This window comes from Bufo bufo, chromosome 6 (genome assembly GCF_905171765.1).
Source record: "Bufo bufo chromosome 6, aBufBuf1.1, whole genome shotgun sequence".
Classification (NCBI taxonomy): Eukaryota; Metazoa; Chordata; class Amphibia; order Anura; family Bufonidae; genus Bufo; species Bufo bufo.
Genome location: NC_053394.1, coordinates 61,804,966 through 61,828,935, shown reverse-complemented (window position 1 = coordinate 61,828,935; position 23,970 = coordinate 61,804,966). Strand labels below are relative to the sequence as shown.

Sequence of the window (23,970 nt, the reverse complement as noted above, 5' to 3'; positions counted from 1 at the left end):
GAGCTCTTAGGCTTTATAGGAGTTGTTCACCCTTCAGTGTTTTTATGTTTTTCCTCTGACCTCCTTGGCTGGACCCACATCGGTAAACATACCTGGCCAATCCCAACCGCTGGGCTTCATTGCTCCCCCTAGTGCGCTGCAGGTCCCGTGTCTCCCCACATGGGTGACACATCGACACTGTGGCAGCCATGTGACCCACATCAAACAGGATGTTAACACAGGGAGAACCGGGACGTGCAGCACCCGAGAAGGGAGTGATGGAGCCGGAACCCAGTCACACGGGACATGGAAGGAGGGGGAGGTGGAATCTGGAGAAAAAAAAAACACACCGAGGGTCAACAGCCACTTTTAAAATATTGTAAATTGCATGTAGCAATCTAGCCTTAGACTCTGCATACTGGGCTTTATACTAAATTCTCTGCAAACTCTCTCCTGACAGGGTCTCTCTCCGATCCTGACAACATTCCAGGGCTCGCCCACTTTTGTGAGCACATGCTTTTTTTGGGCACAAAAAAATACCCCAAAGAGAATGAGTACAGCCAGTTTCTAAGTGAACACGCGGGGAGCTCCAACGCCTTCACCAGTGGAGAACATACCAACTATTACTTCGATGTATCCCATGAACACCTGGAGGGAGCACTAGACAGGTAAAAGATGTGTATACAGGACAGGTCCACTGCTCGGGGGCTGGTTTTCGGTTATTTGTCAGAATGCTATACTTTTCCAGGTGTGTTCTTCTAGGTGATATGGATGTCGTAGTTATTTTAGGGAAATCCTCCATGAACCTCTGTTATTCCTCCTGAACATTGGTGAATAATTTGACAACTGGGTGTTACCATTCCCTCTTGTCCCTGCACAGTGTGAGCACTGATTGCGCAGTGTCATGGTGTGTAGGGCCCTCCTCACAAATGGTGACACCTAGTTGTCAATTTATTTATACATTTTCTAGGAGGAATAACACAGTGCAGAAAGAATAGATGATAGAGAACTGTTATGAGGACTATTTACTTAAAGGATTAAAGGAGTGACCGGACCAAGTGACCAACTTCATATCAACCTCCTCAGTAACTGATGCAAGATAACTAATCGAGGATTTTTATATTCCTTTCAGGTTTTCCCAGTTTTTCTTGGGCCCTCTCTTTGACGAAAGCTGTAAGGATCGGGAAGTGAATGCAGTGGATTCTGAGCACGAGAAGAACCTGATGAATGACGCCTGGAGACTCTTCCAGCTGGAGAAGGCGACCGGAAACCCTCAACATCCCTTCCATAAATTTGGAACAGGTGTGCAATATATGAATTTCCCAGGCAGTCCGAAATATTGTGTATCACAGCATTGTGTCTGGGGCAGAATAGGTTAAAGTGGTTTTGCAGTCTTAGACAATGGGGGCATATCGCTAGGACATGCCTCCCCTTGTTTGATTGGTGCGGGTCCCACCCCTTAAATGGGGGAAATCCGCTATGGCCTTTCCTACTAGAATGCTGCGAAACTGAAAATTACTCTTGACTATAAGACGTGCTTTCATGTACTTAGGATCCCTCAGAGCAGGGTAACTATAGTAATGACTTTTTTGCACCTACTTGCAGTGCCCGACATTCAGGGTTAGAATGCAGTTATGAGTATAGTTCCTCTTTTAAGTCTTACAAATGTGATCCGTTCCTATCCAGCGGTAGTCATCTGTCCAGCGCTTTCCATGCCTGTGACTGTGTTACACCGCTGGGAGATAAGGTCACTGCTGCCTGATGCTGATGTGCTTTGTTGCCGTTCTGGTGACGTCACATTTGCCTTTAGCAGTGCTGTGATTCCTCGAGAGTGCGCCTTGTAAGTACTTCTATTCGGTGCTAGTCTGGAATTACACAGTTGCTTTCTTAAACGCTATGGACGCCTTCAGGGCAATTTTTTTTTTTTAATGATTGCGTGTTACTCACTTTGGGATAACATATTTTTTTTTTCGATTGGTCTTTATTCTAAATATTTATAGCCCTTTCTGAGTTACAGTGGTTGAAAATCAGTCTGTTGGCAAGGTGTTGCTTTTTTTTAATTTATTTTTTATCCAGTCATTTGAATTCATGTGTAGCCCTTATTTCTGATCTCCTGACCTCCTAAACACCCTTTATAGCTCAATTCTTATCAAACTGCTAAGGCTACTTTCACACTAGCCTTTTGGCTTTCAGTTTGTGAGATCCGTTTTGGACCGCTTGTGAGAGCCCATGACGGATCAGTTTTGCCCTAATGCATTCTGAATAGAAAAGGATCCGCTCAGGATGCATCAGTTTGCCTCCGATCAGCCTCCATTCCGCTCTGGAGGCGGACACCAAAAGGCTGCTTGCAGCGTTTTGTTTTCCGTCTGACGAAGCTGAGCCAAACGGATCCGTCCTGACTTACAATGTAAGTCAATGGGGACAGATCCGTTTTCTCTGACACAATGTGGCACAATAGAAAACGGATCCGTCCTCCATTGACTTTCAATGGTGTTCAAGACGGATCCGTCATGGCTTTAGGAGACCTAATACAACCCGATCCGTTAATGACGGATGCATGCGTTTGTATTATTGTAACGGAAACTTTTTTGCAGATCAATGACGGATCTGCAAAAAACGCTAATGTGAAAGTAGCCTAAGAATATGGTTTAAATGTGTGTTTGAGGTCAGGAGATCAGAGATGAGGGCTGTACATGAGCTGCCAAATGACTGGATTCAATAAGAACAAAGTGACCGCTTGCAAATACACTTTTTTTTTTTTTTTTTTTTTTTTTACTGTTTCTCAGAAACAAGTAAAAAATTTTATGAAGACCAATTGAAAAAATAATTTTTAGCCAGAAAAGAGTAGAATGCAATCATAAAGAAAAGCCGCCGACGGCGTTCAGAGCCTTTAAATGTATAAAGAGGTCTTTTAGTGTGCAACATTTTTATCTGCAGTGACGGGCAGCGTTGGCCTCAGGGACTGTACAATTAGCAGCACCTTTTATAATCGGCTAGCTCCTAACATACTGCTGTTGTTGCCGCCAATGCTTTGTGCGTGAGTTTGTCGTGCACCTTGCCGGTGACATGATGTGCACAAAACACTTTGGACTTGAGGCTGAAGCTTAATCTCCAGTTTGTTCACACAAAGTATTGGCAAAATGCCAAGAATCGCACAGCAAAACCGCAATGTTGGAGGTCCAGCTTGTACATGTGAAGCATTTTTTTGAAAAAAGACAACTTTGATGGTGTCCCTTGTTAGAGGGATCCTCCGTCGGCATAAATTAGTGCTCACATTTTTATTTATTTTTTCTAGTAGGGGACTCGTAGTTGTAAATGACAATGGCCGCTGCCCTGGGCCAGAAACCTATCTTTCAATGTAAGGCTACTTTCACACTAGTGTCAAAGTTTTCCGGCATTGAGTTCCGTCCTAGGAGCTTAATACCGGAAAAGAACTGATCAGTTTTATCCTAATGCATTCTGAATGGAGAGCAATCCGTTCATGATGTCTTCAGTTCAGTCCTTTTACGGTATTTGGATGGAGAAAAAACCGCAGCAAGCTGCATTTTTCTTTCCGGCCAAAAATCCTGAACACTTGCCAGAATGCCGGATCCGGCATTTTTTTCCATTGTAATGTATTAGTGCCGCATTGACTGATCCGGTCTGCGCATGCACAAACCTTTTAAAAAAAAAAAAAATGTAAAAAAATATATAAAAATACCGGATCGGTTTTTCCGGAGAGACTGATCTGGTATTGCAATGCATTTGTGAGACGGATCTGTCTACAAATGGTTCCTGTTTGCATACAGATTGCCGGATCCAGCAACACAAGTGTGAAAGTACCCCAAATAGGACAGGCGTGATGGTGGGGGGAGGTAATACTTAACATCGCTGCCTTGTTTCTGTTCAGTCTGACAAGCAGACCGACCGCATTGTGGAAGCACCACTGCGGCAGCAGCATCCGTTACTGGCACAAAGTCCCTCCATGACTGGTCCATAATCGGCTGCTGAGGCTGCAGCCGTAGTTTGTGCCTCCCTAATGCTATCGGGAGGCCTGTCAGGCTGCACAGGAACATGCACCCTACCCTTCCCCAATGCAGGTCTCAAGTAGCGCACAGCCTGTCCTATTTGTGCTCCAGGGTGGGTTTCTGATACAGGACTGTGGCCATTTTAGTTTACAGAAGGGAGTACCCCCACCCTCAGCCACATTGCTAATTGTAGTTATTTCAGTTTACGTCATTGCTACAGTAATTAAAGGTATTTATGACCATCTTTGAAAGATGACATGTTGTGTGTGTTTTTTATTCTATTTTCAGAATTCCCTTTTAAAATCTAAAGTTAGGGGATAAATATATGACCAGTCCTTCTCTGTGGCACCGCTGAAGATGGCTATCACTGGCACGCCGGTAGAGTCACCAGTGTCTGTGCGCATGCTTCACCAGCCACTCCTTTCAGACAGGAGATTATATTATTGCAGAGTTCAGTGTGTAGCGGACTGCAGTAAGCTCCCCTGCTCCCTCTAGTGGTGACTGCGGCCAGCCAGAATGTTTTTTTTTTTTTTTGTTTTATGCCAGTGCAGGGGATTTGGAGCTCTGTATCCAAAAAACGAAGCTTTACAGTGATAGAAGATATTGTAAGAAATTAATCTGCTTAGAGATTTGATTGTGTTTAGATAGAAAAAAAATATAAATTGTCATTCACTCTGATTAGATGCTAAATGATCGGTTTTTAGCAAAACCTATGAAGGGTAATAAGGCGTAAATGTTCGCACATATACAGATATTGCATTTCTTACCTTGATGCCCCGGAGAACATATCAGCCTATTGTACTGGTGTTTTGCTTCCCCTTGGATGACTGTGTGCTGTTTCTCAGTGATTATCTCTGGCGTGCTGCCTCTTACGGCCACTTTAGTTTGGCCGATGTTTGGGTAGATTATCGCCAACGAGCGTACGTACGAACACTTGTTGGCGATAATCTGCCGGTGTAAAGGTGCCGCGGATGTTTGCCGGCAGCAGATCATGCCGCACTCTCCTGCAGGCAAACAGTGAGTCTGTATAGGGACGAGTGATGGTATTAGCGGTCGCTCCTAGGAGCTTTCTCCTTCACCGACGAGCAGGTGAATGTCAAAAGAACACTTCTTTCTTCCCGACAATGGTCTAGTCCATTGAGCAATGTAAAGGGGCCTTTATACTTTCAAGGGTTGATACTCAAGCTGAAATAAACGGCACCTATGGTGTATGGGTGGGGTGTACAATGTGTTACTCATCAGGCGTTTCCTTGTAGCTTCTGTTCAGCCCAGTCATTTATTTCCAATGCCTACAGATAAAGGAGTCTTTACAATATTTCACCTGCCGTTTAGCTGTTATTAGAGAAGTGACTTGGCTGCATTTACTTCTTCTCCTTTCTCTATGCCGGTTTATGTTCATAACTGTCACTGCTGGATCATGGTCATCATTGTCATATTAATAGAGTACTGTTACCGGGGTTGGGACCCGACGGTGTTCCTCCTCTGTTCTTTTAATCTAATAATCCAGAACTTTCATGTAGAAGTTACTGTGCACATGACTAAGGCCTCATCCAGACTGCCATAACGTGGACACGTTTTACCCTTATTACAAATGCAAATTCTGTCCCAACCATGGGTCTGATGACCTGCACTATGGGCTTCATGGCGATCATTAGAGAGCTGTCGACCAGACGTTCATTCATTCTGTCTGGAGAATCGAGCTTGTCGAAATCATACTTGGTAGTCGGTACACCCCCATACACATTAGATAGTTGCCGTGCTGACGTTGGCGCCTTCAGCCAACGATTGTGTATGGCTACCTTAAAGGGGTATTCCATTTATGACAAGTTATCCTGTGTCCACAGGATAGGGGATAACCATCAGATGGGTGGGGGTCCTACCACTGGGACTCCCACCAATCATGGGAACTATCCTGTGAAGCCCCCCACCCTCTGAATTGCACAGAGAGGCTATGGGAATGCCAGAGATAGCTGAGTAAAGCAGCAACCAGGATACCCCTTTAATTCTTCCCGAGGCACAATGCATCTTGGGGATAATGTCCTCTGCTAGTACAGTATGCAGCAGGGCTATAGAGTGTTTTTAAATGGTGTGTGTGTAATATATATATATATATATATATATATATATATATATATATATATATATATATATATATATATACATATATACAGTCATGTGAAAAAATTAGGACACCCTTTGAAAGCATGTGGTTTTTTGTAACATTTTTAATAAATGGTTATTTCATCTCCGTTTCAACAATACAGAGAGATTAAAGTAATCCGACTAAACAAAGAAAACTGAAGAAAAGTCTTTTCAAGATCTTCTGTAAATGTCATTCTACAAAAATGCCTATTCTAACTGAGGAAAAAGATAGGACACCCTCACATGTATTCCCTCTTAAATTGGCTCAGATCTCACACAGGTATATCACACCAGGTGCACATAATTAGTAGATCGTTACTCTGCATGTTGAATGAGGCTTGCCCTATTTAAACCTCAGACATTTAGTTTGGTGTGCTCCTGACTGTTGAAGTGAGAGTGAGCACCATGGTGAGAGCAAAAGAGCTGTCAGAGGACTTCAGAAAAAAGATTGTAGCAGCCTATGAGTCTGGGAAGGGATTTAAAAAGATCTCAAAAGATTTTGAAATCAGCCATTCCACTGTCCGGAAGATAGTCTACAAGTGGAGGGCTTTCAAAACAACTGCCAACATGCCCAGGACTGGTCGCCCCAGCAAGTTCACCCCAAGAGCAGACCGCAAGATGCTAAAAGAGGTATCCAAAAACCCTAAAGTGTCATCTCGAGAACTACAGCAGGCTCTGGCTACTGTTGATGTAGAAGTACATGCCTCTACAATCAGAAAGAGACTGTACAAGTTTAACTTGCATGGGAGGTGTGCAAGGAGGAAACCTTTGCTTTCCAAGAGAAACATCGAGGCCAGACTGACATTTGCCAGCGATAAAGTTGACAAAGACCAGGACTTCTGGAATAATGTTCTTTGGACAGATGAGTCCAAAATTGAATTATTTGGACACAACAGCAGAGGACATGTTTGGCGTAAACCAAACACAGCATTCCAAGAAAAGAACCTCATACCAACTGTGAAGCATGGAGGTGGAAGTGTCATGGTTTGGGGCTGCTTTGCTGCAGCAGGACCTGGTCAGCTCACCATCATAGAATCCACGATGAATTCTACTGTGTATCAGAAGGTGCTTGAAGAACATGTGAGACCATCAGTTAGAAAATTAAAGCTGAAGCGGAACTGGACCATGCAACATGACAATGACCCAAAACATACTAGTAAAACAACCAAAGATTGGCTGAAAAAGAAGAAATGGAGAGTCCTGGAATGGCCAAGTCAAAGTCCAGATTTGAATACCATTGAGATGCTGTGGGGTGACTTGAAAAGGGCTGTACATGCAAAAAACCCCTCAAACATCTCACAGCTGAAAAAGTTCTGCATTGAGGAGTGGGGTAAAATTTCCTCAGACCGATGTCGAAGACTGGTAGATGGCTACAAGAACCGTCTCACTGCAGTTATTTCAGCCAAAGGAGGTAACACTCGCTATTAGGGGCAAGGGTGTCCTATCTTTTTCCTCAGTTAGAATAGGCATTTTTGTAGAATGACATTTACAGAAGATCTTGAAAAGACTTTTCTTCAGTTTTCTTTGTTTAGTCTGATTACTTTAATCTCTCTGTATTGTTGAAACGGAGATGAAATAACCATTTATTAAAAATGTTACAAAAAACCACATGCTTTCAAAGGGTGTCCTATATCTATCCAGAAAAACGGGCGGCACTCCAAGAGATAAAAGAAAGTGAACCTTTTATTCACCCAGGTGGTGCAACGTTTCGGCTCTACACTTGAGCCTTTTTCAAGCAAAGATACAACTCAAATCACAACATTATATACAGGTGAAACAATTAGCATATCGACATGTGATCACACTCCACCCAGTGGGTGTGTTACAACTCATAACAATCAAATGTGAGCACAAAATGTAAACATCACAAAAAGACAGTAAATAAAGTGCAGATCAGTTAAGGAATGTATATAACATACATGTCATATATATGGTGACTGGAGGCACATGCCGCAAATATCTGAACACGGATTGATCTGTCCGATCAGTGCAATATAATGTGATATATTATATATACAGGAGGGAACGACGGAGATGAGGGGCGATCGAACAAACATACCAAGAGGGCGAGGTGGTTCCTGTCATGCCGCTGTTCGGCGTTGTTTACTATTCAGTGCGCAGACGTAGCGCAGCACCAATCAGGGATATGCAAGTCGCAGGCGTCCGGTGTCATCAGGCCAGGCTGCAGCGTCATCTCCCTCAGTCAAAACGTCTAGCCCCAGGCGCATGCTCAGTGGGGAGAAACCTGCTGACGGCGCCATCTTGCTTAAGGGAAAAGGATCACTATAACAAAGCATTCAGTGTAGTGCATCAGTCCCACATCATAACGGATATAGGCAACTCAGAGAGACAGAGGTCACCTGGTAACCAGGGTGTCCATCTGTATTTATCCAAGTGAAGCCCCATCCCGACCACGGAACCGCGACCCATGCAGGGATACCACCAGGGTAACTGAGAGCCATCCTATCCGAGAGGGGTCTCCTCTTGTGGGCACACAGATGCCACAGAATGCAGATAGCGTATACATATCGTGTCGCCCAGGCTTGCTGTCTTGATCGACCAATCCCAAGGTGCTTGTAAAATTAAAAAACATACAAAATACACAGGGAAAAAAATACAACCATCATAAATAAAAAAACAAAAGGACGAAACGTCCAAAATAACCCTCTCCTATACGGTATGCCGCGATCACCCCAATCAGATCTGTCATTCCTCCTGTAGTGAAGTGTGAGTAATCTGTGTAGAGAACAGAAAAAAACATTATTATAATTTAAAGCAAGAAAAACATTTTTTGAGTTATATAACTCTCTTAGTGTATACACGTGACACCTACTGGCATCCATCGTGACTCAGGAGGCAAACCATCCCTACAGAACATCCCCAAAATTATACTCTACATTTAACCCATGGGGTTTCAGGCTGCCCAACCTGTGGATCCAGTTGAGCTCCCTACGCCTCAATGCCCTCGATCTGTCCCCGCCTCGTCTGGGCTGGGGAATATGGTCCACTATCCAGCATCTCAGGTCGCTCTCCCTATGTTTGAGTTCCGTAAAATGCTTGGACACAGGTAGGTCCAGCCGTTTTTTACGGATACTCAAGCGATGGTTATTTAGGCGTGTCTTAAGTTCAGTGGTCGTCTCGCCTACATATATTAAGTTGCATGGACAGGATAGTACATAGACAACGTGACTGGAGTCACAGGTTAGGTGAAATAAAATTTGGAAAGATACCCCAGTGCCAGGATGTATGAAATTCCTCCCCTTGCGGATGTATTTGCAGTTAATGCAATTGAGGCAGGGATAACAACCCAAACCCAATTGCGCTAACGTGGTCTGTCTCAAGGATCCTTTTGAGCCAATATCCGCCTTGACTAACTGATCCTTCAAATTTCTGGATCGACTGTAGGAGAGAAGAGGTGGACGCTGAAATTCTGGGATGTCACCGAAGCATGAGCCTAGCAGGCCCCAATGCTTTTTTAGGATTCTATTAACTGAGGAACTATGCTCACCATATACAGAGATAAACGGAATCCTGTCCGCGTTGCGGACAGTTTTTCGTTTTGTCAGTAAATCCGCCCTTTCCAAATTGTGCACTCTGTTAATATGCTCTTTCAGCAATCGTTTGGGGTAGCCCCTATCCTGAAATTTCAGGGCCATGGAGCCCAAGGTCTCATCTAATTTAGTCTCATCCGACACTACTCGCTTGACCCTGAGAAACTGGGAGAAAGGCAATGATTGAATCATTTTCCTTGGATGGGAACTGTTGAAACAAAGCAAGGTATTAGTATCGGTGGGTTTCGTATACAATTCAGTATATAACACTCCTTCCTTGAGCACCACTTTGGTGTCCAAAAACTGGATCTCAGTCGTGGAGTGAATAAGGGTGAACTGCAGATCCGGATCATGGCTATTGAGAAAGCCATGGAAATCGACCAATTCAGCCTCAGAACCTGTCCATATGAGGAAGATGTCGTCGATGTATCGCCACCACCTCAGCACATGTCTGAAGTGGTGGGATAAAAAGACGACATCTTCCTCATAACAACGCATAAAGATATTTGCGTAGGTAGGGGCCACGTGAGACCCCCATCGCCACGCCACGCTGCTGCAGATAGAATGTATCTCTGAACAGAAAGTAATTATACTGCAATATAATCTTGAGCAAATCAATGATGAATTCAGAGGCCTGTGGGGTATATGTGGACCCCATTAGCATTTTCTCCACTGCACGGATGCCCCTCTCATGCACTATTGAGATGTATAGTGACGTAACATCGAATGATGCAAGTAATAATGGAGGCACCTGTGTTAAGTCAATGCCCTGAAGCTTGACAAGAAAATCAGATGTGTCTTGTATGTAAGAAGACCCACCTGTTGAAAAATCCCGCAGGACTTTGTCCAAGAAGATGGAAATGCCGCTGAAGATGGAGTCACTGCCCGAGACAATCGGACGTCCCGGGGGATCGATGAGGGTCTTGTGTATCTTGGGCAGCACATATAACACCGGAGTGACCGGATGTGCTACCTCAAGATAATCACAAAGACCCCCATCAATGATACCAGCGGTCATGGCCTCCCTCAGACATCTGCGTATGATATCAGTGATCTTAAATTTTGGATCCGAGTCAAGGGCCCTGTAAACAAGCGGGTCCCCCAGTTGTCGCATAATCTCACTTACATACTTGTCAGTGTCCATCACTACGACCGCACCCCCCTTGTCCGCAGGTTTCAAGGTAAGGGTGGGGTCGGATCTGAGGGACTTGAGAGCCTCAATCTCAGAGGTGGTCAGATTGGGGTATCTGAAGTCCAGGTCAAAAAAAAGGAAATGAAGGGTGCAAAAAAGCCAAATGTGGATACAAGCCAATCCAATGATGCAGACGTAGAAAAAGGGCAGCACTCCAATAGATAAAATATCAAAAAACTTTATTTACCCATAAGGCTGTAGCGACGTTTCGGCTCTAACACAGGAGCCTTCCTCAAGAAGGCTCCTGTGTTAGAGCCGAAACGTCGCTACAGCCTTATGGGTAAATAAAGTTTTTTGATATTTTATCTATTGGAGTGCTGCCCTTTTTCTACGTTATATATATATATATATATATATATATATATATATTTATTTATTGTTTATTATAATTTAGCCAGTTGTGGGATACGGACTAGATGGGTCCTTACAGAAATCTACATACTCCTTTGGTAAGATGGAAGTAGGGTTCACAGGGTAGGGAGTATAACTGCAGACCCTACACGGATAGGAGCTGTAGACACAGGGCAGTAGTACATTTTTATTTCAGACTATTACTATTTTATGTTTTTATAGCCGTAGAAAATGCATGTTAAGGAGAATATAGTCCTTTAGTTTTAAACCAACTCATCGGCTGCTATTTCTGTCTTTCAGGTAATAAGCTTACTCTTGAAACCAGACCTACCCAAGAAGGGCTCGACGTGCGGCAAGAATTGCTGAAGTTTCACTCCACGTATTATTCTTCTAACCTCATGTCTATTTGTGTACTTGGAAGAGGTAATAAAAATGTACTTATGTTATTTAGTTCAGAAAAATGTCAGATTAAGGACCTTTTGGGCACAATATTGGGGAGTTCATTATAAAGTGCACCTTTACTGCACGGCAAGATCCCGTCACAGTGGGCTAAGAGAAGACTTAAAGGGGTTGTCTCATCATGGAGGATATGCCCCCATTGTCTTAAAGGTGTGGGTACCAATGCTGGGACCCGCACCTATATCGAGAATGAAGCCCCGCAAGGTGGTGGCTGGAGGACTCCGGTCCGGCCACCACCAAGCCGGCTCCCCATAGAAGTAAATGGGAGATTACCGCGCATGCGTGGACACCGCTCCCATTCTTTTCTATGGGGCTGACGGAAATAGCCGAGACAGCACTCGGCTATTTTCGCCGGCCCCATAGAAAATTAATAGAGGGCGGCTGCGCATGTGCAGTGTGCCCTCCTTCACTTGCTGGGCCCCGTTCTCGATAAAGGTGTGGGACCCACACCTATAAGACAATGGGGGGCATATCGTAGTGATATGCCCCCATTGTCCATGATGAGACAACCCCTTTAAGCTGCCATCACTAGGACTATGTATGACCAGATACCCAGTACTTTTCTGCAAGAATGAAGAGAAGGATTACACTATTGTGCCAGGGCTAAGGCCCCATTCACAGATTTTGCAGATGTAAAATCTGATACCGTTTCAGCCATGGCCGTTTGACCTGCACACGGTTTAACCCCCATTTAATGAAGCCAAACTGCAAATGGACAACTACTGCTTCTTTCAGTGTGGTCCATTTGGAAGCTGCACCAGGAAAGGGCATGTCTTTTTTTTCTGGCATGGTTGTGGCTTTAAACCACCAGCTGTACAGGATAGCAGCGCGGCCTCCCATAGGGGTGGACGCCGCGCGGGGACTGCCGCCATTTTGGTGCAGAATTCACACCAAAATTCTGGCATCGAAACGCTGTATGAACATGGCCTGACTGGAGAGGTTTCATCTGTGATGCATGAAACCCGACTGCGGCCGTGAGCTCTCCTCCTGCGTAGAGCCACGGCCTGCAGATCCTGGTACTAGGCTGAGTGAAAAGTGATCTGGAGTAGTGATCCTTTTATTTGTTGCTGGGATACCTTCAGTATTGTAGGTAACAAAAAAGGGCTTCTGTGTTTTTAGTTTTTTTACCTCTATGTAAAGTGCACCTCCCAGTTTTGCAAAACCTCTTGCATGCTGACATGTCGGAGGTGGTGTTCGGTGAGGGTCTGCTTGTTGAAACCCCCACTGCTGAAACAAAGTGACAGAAATATTTGAACCCTGCGCCCCCCTTCATCTGTTTTTGGCTGTCCGCAGAGGTGATGTGCACAGGCGTTTAGAATGTATACACCGCTCTGCCTGGGTTGCCAAACACGACAATGGGGCACATCACTGAGCAGAGCATTTCTGTGCCTTTTGTTTTTACAGTAAAGTAAGGGACATTTTCATGAAGGTTTTTTTTATATATATATATTTAGTACATGGCTTGAAATGAGGAAAGGTACCAGTCAGCAAAACTCCCATCCAAGGACGTGGTAGAACGGCACACCAGAGGATTTTTTTTTAATTGCTTACAGTAAAAATTTGTTTGCACAAGTTATTTCAAATCCATTAAAGTCAATTGTAAATGCGACATTTTGTGTGATTTAACCCTTCATTAGGCATTTGTCAGGTCTCCATTGAGAAAACTTCAGAAGTATCAGAGAAGATCATTGGCTACACCAAGTTACAGTCGACTACAGTCCTTTCCTGGGTATCCTCTTCTCTGCTGTCTCTAGATTGCCCCCCAGTGGAGACCTGATGAAGGGTTACCCACCCAAAACGTTGCACTGGTGCAGTTTCAAGATATTTCTGACCTAGCCTTAGGATAGGCCATCAGTATAAGATCAGTGAGGGTCTGGCTCCCAGCGCCGCTCCCGATCAGCTGTTAGGAGCTGCAGCGCTCTAAAGCGTTTACCTGCACCCCGTCTAGGTTGTCGTGGCGGTGCAGTGTAATGGCGGCTTTCTCTCCCATTCACTTGAATGTGAGATGAAGTCTTTTTTTTTTTTTTTTTTTTTAAAGCAAGACGGAGACTTGTGGTGTGCTGCTCTGGCTCTTTACTTGAGCATAGTACATGGAAATAATCTAGAATAGTAGAGGAGATGACGTGAAGCAGCACGAGATCTGCCACAAAAGAGCTTTCACTTACTCAAATGTGGGACGGTTTTGCTCTGGTTAAATGGGTGCAATATACAGACCGCATAAAGTTGTCAGTAGGTTCACCAAATTGTTATAATGCAGTCCTATGTGCCGAGCGTTAATTATTTATCATTCTATACACAGAAACTCTTGATGAATTGACAGAGTTGCTGGTGAAACTGTTTGCAGAAGTAGAGAATAAAAATGTCCCAGTTCCAGAATTCCCTGAAAACCCCTTCCAGAAGCAATGTCTGCAGGTAAGCACTTGTCTTAAAAGGGGTTATGCCGTAACTGAACATCAGTCCCCATATTATACATGGCTATTTCTAACAAAGCTAGAACCAGCCCTGTACCTCACATGGATTCGGTTGCTCTGCTAGATTCTCTTCAGGCTGACCTCTCGGAAGGTGTCCTTTATCAGGGGACGTGTCCTTTCTTCTGCAGCCCCCTCGCTGTAACAGTCATAGCTTGACACAGTAGATATAGCTGGTGATAGTTGAAAGATGGAACTGAGCACGTGCGACCACCTCAGTAGGTGGTCGTGCTCATTACTCTACAGATTAGACACCAAGGGGCACCATTATAATGATGTTAAGAGTATCTCACAGCTGGATCATTTTTGTAACAATTTTTTTATTTTTTTTTATGCTGAAATGGTTGATAAAACTCCTCCTTTAAGAAGACCTTACATTTGTAATGCTAGTTTGACTGACCAGCTACGCCTCCCAATCCCCCTCACATATGAATTCTTTTTTTCAGCCAAGCATGCATGTGTTCTCATTAAGGAGAGCTGCCATCAGACACATCTGTTGGTGACTTTCCATATTTTTCGCTTTATAAGAAACACCTGATAAGACGCACTTAGGTTTTTGAGGAGGAAAATAAGAAAAAATGAAAATGTGAACCAAAAGGTGTGCTTTTGGTGTGTTTTGAACTAATGGTGTTGAGTAGATGACACTCTTATGGGGGATCTGCGGATGACACTTATGAGGAGATCTGTGGATTACACTGTTATTGGGGGATCTGTGGATGACACACACATGGCACCTTCTGCTGGTCCCCTCATGGGCCTATGTGTCACAGTATTAAGTTATCAATGTGTCCCCTCATGTCCCTGTGTGAGTAGTGCCCCCTTTTCATCGGGCCCCACTCACAGCAGTCTTTACATGTAAAGTCTATTTATTTAATCCTCAAGCAGTGGCTCTGGTTTATTAACCTAATCGCCTTTAGTAGTACTCACTATCAAAGCAGCGGGCAGGCCGGCAGCTTCATGTCACTCTCCTCCCTCTTCATTAATGAAGCTGGCGGAGTAGGAGCATGACTGAGTGAATGATGTGAAGCTGCCCGCTGCTTTGATAGTGAGTACTACTACAGGCGATTAGTTTAACAAAGCCGCGCCACTGCTTGAGGATTAAATGAATAGACTCTACATGTGAAGACTGCTGTGAGCTGGCCCGGGTGTAATGGAGTACAGTGAGTCTAATAACAGCACCAGCCTCCAGCCCCTCCTCCCACCCTGCGTGATGGAGCTTAACTGTAACTCGTACATCACAGGCTGCTATGCTGCACAGCGCGGCCTTCGATGTATCAGTGTCAGCCATGTAAAAATTGCACTATTCGCTTTATAAGACGCACTGCCGCAAGTGCGTCTTATAAAGTGGAAAATACAGAATCTCCCTTCAGAACAAAGGATCTAGCAGGTTGAAATTCCCTAGGCCATGTGCTGTCGAGATTCGGGACACATAGACAATAGATGGTTCGCTCTTCCAGCCACAGTAGATGAGTTCAGCTGATATTAATGTCTATGCAAACTTTAATATGAATCCACATTCACATGGCAGTATTTTGGTCAGTGCATTGCATCAGGGTTTGCTAAGTTAATATATTAATACATTTAATTATTAGTCTCCAGAAGGTGATGGAGTATCCTTCTCCCCCAAGCTTCGGGGCTTGACAGGAGAGATCGTAGAGGTCCTTATCTGTGTGTGCAGTGTTAATTATTGGCAACAAGTGTTCATAAAAATAATTCTTGGTAATTAGTCCATGTAGTTGTGCCTCCGATCAGCCAATAAGCGAGCTGATCTTTTGTCCGGATGAAAGATGCAGAATTATCAGAGTTGTGCCTCTGATAATCAATAGAACTGAATGAGCGAGGAACAAAGGAGATGCCAGTCGTACCTCCCCCAATTACTTTGCTTTGGGCCGTGTAATAGCCTGATGCAAACGAGCGCCGATTGACTTGTGCCCTCACTGTCCTGCCTTATGTAGATCTCCAAAATGTACACCAAAAAAAGTTTACAGTGAAAACCTTTTGAGCGCGTTCCCTTTTGAATATCCCGTCTTAAATACAATTTTATCAGCTTTAAACTAAATGGGTTTAAAATTCAGTTCTGATTGACGTCTTAACAAGCTTAGACGCTTACTGCACGCAGTTCTCTACGCTGAACGCTATAAAACGGTATACAGTAAGTTCCTAAACCCCTTTATACCGACGGCTGATGACAGACAGAATTTCATATTTTAAGGCCTCATGCACACTACCATCTCCCGGCCATGCCCGTATTGCTGCCCAGCAATTCAGGAGATGCGGTGCGGAATGGAGGCACAGATTGGAAGCCCACGGAAACACTACGGAGTGCTTCGGTGGGTTTTCTGACTGTGCCTCCGCACCGGAAAAGAGTAGTGCATGCACTACTTAGCGGTGCGGACCGTCGGATGCAGATCGCGGACCGTCGGATGCAGATCGCGGACCGCATTAAAGGAAGTGGGTCCGCGTCCACAGACAGTGCCCATGCATTGCGGACCGCAATTTTGCCCGTGCATTGCGGACACAGCATGGGCACGGCAGGTACACGGTCATGTGCATGAGGCCTAAATCTGCGTCTATGCTGGAGCTCTGTATCTCAAAATACAGAGCCCTGATAGGCATCAAGATATAGTAAGAAGTGATTCTGCCGAGAATATAAAATCTTGGAAAAGGTTCACATGCATATCTTGGTCATGCTCTCATTTTCTTGTCTTTTTTGTTTTCTTTTTTAGAAAACATACAAAATAGTGCCTATAAAGGACATAAGAAATCTCTACGTCACGTTCCCGATTCCCGACCTCCAGAAGTATTACAAGTCTAACCCAGGTCATTATCTTGGACACCTCATTGGACATGAAGGTCCTGGAAGTCTACTCTCTGAACTGAAGTCTAAAGGTAAATGAAGAGGGGTCCCACAGGAGTGTAAATGTTGCGGCCTCGTAGGGTATATTGTATGTATGTAATTGTGTGTGTGTGTGTGTGTATATATTATATTCTTATTTTATTATTTTTTGTTCTCCAAGCTGAAAGGGAACCTCAGCTGCTCTCAATGAGGGGGAGAATAAAGAAGTGAGACAAGTTTTTCTAAGGGCTCTTTCACTCGAGCGGATGCCGTGCGGGTAATCCGCTTCGTGACAGTGAGCCAAGCCCCGCTCCGGACACCAGAGACACGGAGCATTAACATGATTGATAATGCTTTGTGACCTTTTTACTACAAAATCTCAGTGAGATAAAGTTGTCACCGTGATTTTGCAGTAAAAAGATCAGAGAGGCACGGAGCATTAATAATCATGTTAAAGCTCCGTGTCTCTACTGTCCGGAGCGGGGCTTGGCTCACTGTCACACAGCGGATTACCCGCATGGCATCCGCTCGTGTGAAAAAGCCCTTTAATCCTTACAGCGCTTGCTTAGTCAGGTGCTGCAAGAAGAGTCGCGCTCATTCATGAGCTGAGCAACCCAGCCTCCACAGCCTGTCCATCAGGAGGATCAGCAGGTCATGAATAATTAACGGTTATCTGGCTGGTGTTGCAAGGGTTAAACTTCTCCACAGCCACATACGATCAGCAGAATACTGAAATCTGTAAGTCTGCCCCTACCTTCCTCAGTGAGGGCAGCATCAAGTTGATGACTAGTTCCCTTTAAGACTAGAGTGGCCCTCAGAGTTTTGCAGCATTTTTTCAACAGCACTTTTTTATTGTGTCAAACAAATGAATGGACTTGGTCCTATGGATAAAGGTCACTATATATCAATTGCAATAACTCCAAAAATAGTGATTTGTGGGTTGTATTAAAACATAACTTTTACTAAAGAATTTATGTTTTAATACAACCCACAAATCACTATTTTTGGAGTTATAGCACTTTTTTTATTCTTTACTTCTTAAAATCCATAGTAAAATATTAAAAAAATCTACACGCGCAGCATTTTTGCAATAAACCTTAAATTATAATTGAAATTCGTGGCTTTTTTGACAGGTGTTTAAAATGATTTTATATACCCCCAAAGCTGTATGCAAACTCTGCCTCTGAAGTCGTGGGGACAGCGGAGCTACCGCTACCAGTCAAGCTTGCCGCACCGCCAGGCGGACTCTTCTCTGACGATTGACATAACCATCAGACACTATGTGCCCGTGATCCCGCGCAAGCGCTGTTAGCTATTCTTCTCGACGCCTGCGCAATTTTCCCAGCTGCAGTCTCTTTGACTTCAGAGGCTCACCGCACAGGCGCCATATCACGGGACCACACGCACCCTGCAATGTGGCGTCTGCACACGAAGAATGGCTAACAGCACTTGCACCAGATTTCGAGAGCATTGCATCTGATATCTACTGGTTTGCAGATGGCAGTCACCAGTGATGAGGCTGTCAGGGGGAGCAGCAAGCTTGACTAATAGCGTGAGCTCCGCCGCCTCCTTGACTCGACTCAACAGGCACAATTTTGTATACGGAGCTGTGGGTTTATAAAAACTTTTTTCTACAAAATAAAAAGTTGGAGACATTTTACAATTACACATGTAGATTTGCTCTGGATCCCGTTCTAGTCATTACACATAACCTACTATTTTCCTCTGTCCTCCTATAGGCTGGGTGAATACTCTGGTTGGAGGCCAGAAAGAAGGCGCCAAAGGATTCATGTTCTTCATCATTAATGTAGATCTAACGGAGGAAGGCCTGTGTAAGTAATTTAATGATCCATTTGAAATGCTTAAAGTGTGGGGTTTGGATTTTCTCTGATTTTATTCCTACTTTAAATTAAGGCTACATGCACACGACAAGGAAAAACGGATATGTGATGTACATTTTTTTTAATGACCCATCACACATCCATTTGAAGACCGGTGGCAGTCTATGGGGTTATTTACACGGTAGTTTTTTAGACTGTCAGTGAAAAACGGGCATAAAAAAAATAGAACATGTTCTATCTTGTCTGTTTTTCACTGACGGCCCCCATAAAATTGCATGTGTCCGTTTTTAATGTCCGTTTCTGAGAAAGGCATCAGTGAAAAAAACATTACTTAAAAATGGATGTGGCCTAAAGGATTTCCCAAGAAGTATGTGAGGCTAGCATGAGATGCAGGGGGTGTATGTTTGCTCAGACCATTAGTCTATACTTTGCTGACCTGACATCCATTAGATTTGCTTACGTTGCTTTATAGATTACCTTCCTCTTTTATATAATCCAAAAGGCTTGTATATCTCTGAAGTCTCTTCCCTTCTGTTGAAATAATTTCTAAGAAGCAATAGTGGACATTAGTGTCAATTTATAAAATGCCACAGATTTAATTAATGAAAATGGCACAGGACACTATTAATTTGCCCCAGCTCGCTAGCCTGTGAGACGCATTTGACTTCTTTGCCTTTGTGCTGTCCCTCTCTCCGTTCGACTGTCACCGGCTTCTAACAGCAGTTAGGGCTGGTGGTAGTTGAAGGATGGAACTAAGCGACCACCTAAGCAATCCTACCAAGGTGGACAGAGCAATAAAGAACAAACAGCAGGTGGCGCTATACAGATATATTTTATTGAATAACTCACTGGCTATGCGAGATTTGTTATTGCATGCAATTACAAAAGTGTTCAGATCCAGGTGCTGGGTTCAAAATGTAGAATATTGTTAGTAGGACCACTCCTTAAATTTAGCATGTATTAAATTTAGCACAGTTTAGCTTGTTGCACCCATTGTATAACATTTTATAAATTGTATAAAATGCACAATAAATATGGTGTATGCATGTACTATTATATATCGTATGCACATTTTGTCATGCTTTGCTTACAAAATCTCAGTTCTGCGCGTCATCCCTTTTTATACAGCGCTCTGATTGCAACATAAAGGAAAAAACAAGGGAGGCCCTATGTAGGGCTGCAGTAAATGATAATTTTAGAAATCGAGTATTCTATTGATTTTTATTTTTCACGATTAATCGAGTAATCTAATAAGAAAAAATGAATTAATAGACTGTTTTCCTTTATAAAAACTCATCAGTCCCAAACACCCTTCGTTCCCCCTGTGTGATCAGCTCAAGTGCTCCACTATCCCCCCAGTGCCTTCAGCTCTCCCCCCACCCCAGAGCCAACAGCTAGTGCGTACGTCAGGAGGTCAGTGCAGCGCGGGGACCATGGATGTGCTATGGAATGTCCGGAGGCCCCCTGCTGGAAAGGTGAGTATTGCGGGCCAGCGGGAGACCACAGAGTGGGAGTAATAGCAAGCGCTTCACTCCCGCTCCGTGGTCACGTGACACAAACGAATCTTCGATGTAAAAATTTTGCATCGAGGATTTTTTTTGTCAAAACTCGATTCAATCGAGTAATCGTTTCTGCCCTAGCCCTATGTATCCCTCCTATGGTAGCCCTATTGCTATGTTCACAATAGCTAGATATGTTGCAGCAATTTCTGTGACTGAAGCTTTCTCCCATGCGTCAGAATGGGATTGTTTCTAGAGGATTTTTACAAACCGGATTTGGATGTATGGAACAGACGCAGAAATGTCTGCAACAAATCGGCCTCCTGTGAATATACCCTAAACAGATCCCATTGCATTCTATTGGTATCTGTCAGGTTTCTGTCCGCTTACTGTTGTAATGGTGCAGACAGAAATGGAAGTCATGGAAATTTCCATGACTATTTAATTTTGTGGGTTACTATCTTTGCTGCTATAATAGAAAAGCTTGGAGCAATAGTCTTACTGTCAGCAGATATTTGGAGTTTGCATAAGTCTAGGTATACTCAGCTGATATCCATTTATGCGTTCAACTGTTCATGTCCTTAAAACTTTTTTCCCTTTGGCGAAAGGCATTATTCTTTATGTAAATGATGAAAAATTAAACAATCCGATATATTGTTGAACGCCTAAGATTACTTTACTTTATACCTTTTTTATTTGCTTTTTGTAACGTGGGTTTGACATATTATTATTTTTTTAATAGTGCATGTGGATGATATCATTTTCCACATGTTCCAATACATCCAAAAACTGCGAACTGAGGGCCCTCAAGAATGGGTGTTCCAGGAATGCAAGGTGAGTGCCATCGAACGCCATTTACCAGGCAATAAATTGCACAGTGGGTTTGATCTGCCTTCCATACCCCTGTATATATTTCCGAAAAAGTAAGCAGGATTTTCTGCGCACTCCTTTATGGAGCTCGGACATTGTCCTGAATTACTGGGGTGTACGACTCCAATGTTTGGGGTGATTGTCTAGCCAGCATCAGGACAGTTACTGAGAACAAATGTTTGTACGATTGTTCCCGATATTTGCTCCCGGCGTAAGTGTCGCCCGATCATGCAACAAGCGAGCAGCTACTCCTTTTTTGGATGCTTGCATCTTTCTTATGGCGCCAAAATTCATTGTTCATCAGCAGATATTCCAGAATGTTTTTCACGTGGAATGTAAGTATTTACTAAGCCAGACCTCTCAGGAGAGTGAACTACCTCTTTAAAGGAAATCTGTCACGCAATCTTGGACTATGATCCACTTGAATACATGTGTATCACTATTTTTTAATTTTCCTACTGCCCCCTTGTTCCCTCGCTCAAATTTGCATTGAAATTGTCAGGACTGCTGCACATGCGCAGATGAGTCCTTCATTGTTTTGGCTTGGCACAGCAGTCTGTAATGTACGGACCTTGGGCAAAAGGGGGGCTGGGGGTGCAGGGCAGTCGGAAAGTGAAAAATAGTGATCTGGACTCCATCTGCTCCATCACTGCTCTCCACGTCCGGCATCCTCTCCTGCAGTCCCCGCTGGCTGGTCTTCTCTGGGCCTGCGCTGAAGTCTCCTGACTGCGTATGGAGTCAGATCATAGTGCTTGCTGTACGCCGTCAGGACACAGCAGCGCGGCCCGGAGAAGACCAGAGAGGATGGGCGAGTACAGCGCTCACAGCACTTTACTCCCCGCTCCTCCTGCATACTAGTGAGCACTTCCATAATGGATATACAGCAATTGGCAGTGTGCTTCTGGTAATGGGGGGGCCCCGTCACAGTTGTGACCACTACGACCCCTGTAGCTACACCACTGATCTCTACGGACATGTAGGATCCTAAATGCAGAGTGGTTGGAGAACTGAGCAGGCCAGCAGCACAAGATCAGTAAGGGCTCATACAGAATATATTGGAGGGGATTTATTATGGCTGCATACTTTTTGCACAAGCATCATTTCATAAAAATTTTGGCTGCTGTATTACAGAACTGTTCTTTCCTCGAAACATTGCTATATAATACAGTGCTGTGCGAAGCACTATATCGCGCAAACCTGTTGTATGGAATTTTTAATTTTTTTATTAATCAAACCTGAAAATGATTGTTAATGGATGTGGTTCTAGCTCATAAAACACGTGCCGCCAGTTTTGTCAGTATTCATCTGTTCTTTCGTGATTGGGATTTTGCTATTTTTATTTCTCTTTGAGGACAATAGGTAAGAGATAAAATAAAAAAGACATATTTGAGTTTTATATTTTATGTACATAGAAGAAAGGGATGCAAATGAGCTCTTAAAGGGGTTGTCCGGTTTCATCAAAAAAAATTTATGGGCCCCCCCCATGCCATCCACAGATCCCCCTCCCCTAAACAGTGCCATCCACAGATCCCCCCCCCCCCCTCCCCTAAACAGTGCCATCCACATATCCCCCCCCCCTCCCCTTAACAGTGCCATCCACATATTCCCCCCCCCTCCCCTAAACAGTGCCATCCACAGATCCCCCCTCCCCGACGCTCACAGCAGTATATTTATAAACTATTCAGTAACTAATTTAACTTTAATCATTGCTCATTGCTGAGCTCTTTACTTGGATTATTTGGATATCTTACTTTGTCTTAGCTCCGGTAATAGCAGGCAGTACGGGGGGCGGCGCTCACTCACTGACGTCACGCGCCTGCTCCTCCCACTAGGCAGCGCAGGCACGTGACGTCAGTGAGTGAGCGCCGCCCCCCGCACTGCCTGCTATTACCGGAGCTAAGACAAAGTAAGATATCCAAATAATCCAAGTAAAGAGCTCAGCAATGATTAAAGTTAAATTAGTTACTGAATAGTTTATAAATATACTGCTGTAAGCGGCGTGGCCCTGTATATTCTAACCCCCAGGCAAGCGTCCCTGTCACCATGGGAACGCCTGGGGGTTAGAATATACCATCGGATTTGAGTTTTTACGATCTCACTGAGCTCGTGAAAACTCAGATCCGATGGTATATTCTAACCCCCGGGCAAGCGTCCCCGTCACCATGGGGTTAGAATATACCATCGGATCTCCTGAGTCTCAGTGGCCTGGCTGGAGCCTCCGCAGCCACTGTGTCAGCCCTGCGTGTGCCCTGCTCCAGTCCTGACTCCTCCCCAGCCAGGCCCGAGCTGCGGACCGCCCGCGCCCCGCCCACTACACTAGTCTAGTGTAGTGGGCGGGCAGTCCGCGGCTCGGGCCTGGCTGCCTGTGTGTGTGTGTGTGTGTGTGTGTGTGTGTGTGTGTAAATAAAAAAAAAAAAAAAAATCAACAGAAGGTGGCCCGGACGGGCCCCCAGTGGCGTAGGGCCCCATAGCCACTGCTATGGTTGCTATGGCGATCCCTACGCCACTGAGTACCGGTGATGTCACCGGGCTCGCTGCGGGGTGGAAGCCTCTGCCTGGCAGCGCTATGGAGAGCCCGGCACGTCACCGGATCTCCTGAAAATGCCTTTTCCCTGCGCGATTTAGCGCAGGGCAAGAGCATTGGAACATGAAATTCTCTGATGCTAACATCAGGGGGGCTGCCTGGGTGAAATTCTGGGTATGTCCGGGTTCAGCTCTGAACCCGGACAACCCCTTTAACAAGCTCCGCCTCTAATGCCACCTTCAGACATGACT

The 23,970-nt window shown here is 44.4% G+C and overlaps 1 protein-coding gene and 1 non-coding gene across 5 annotated transcripts in view; both read left to right on the top strand.

Annotated features, from left to right (window-relative positions):
* Positions 1 to 23,970, top strand: part of IDE (insulin degrading enzyme) — a 91,672-nt gene that overhangs the window by 11,157 nt on the left and 56,545 nt on the right. For all 4 annotated transcript variants that reach the window (XM_040438852.1, XM_040438854.1, XM_040438853.1 and 1 more), the window contains exons 3-9: positions 440 to 647; positions 1,112 to 1,281; positions 11,523 to 11,645; positions 13,981 to 14,093; positions 16,876 to 17,038; positions 18,725 to 18,817; positions 21,068 to 21,159. In XM_040438852.1, the coding sequence (XP_040294786.1) occupies positions 440 to 647; positions 1,112 to 1,281; positions 11,523 to 11,645; positions 13,981 to 14,093; positions 16,876 to 17,038; positions 18,725 to 18,817; positions 21,068 to 21,159 (962 nt within the window). The remainder of the gene's footprint in view (positions 1 to 439; positions 648 to 1,111; positions 1,282 to 11,522; positions 11,646 to 13,980; positions 14,094 to 16,875; positions 17,039 to 18,724; positions 18,818 to 21,067; positions 21,160 to 23,970) is intronic.
* LOC121006678 lies at positions 1,661 to 1,859 on the top strand. Its single transcript, XR_005780361.1, has one exon. It is a non-coding gene; the product is annotated as a small nucleolar RNA SNORA74 (small nucleolar RNA).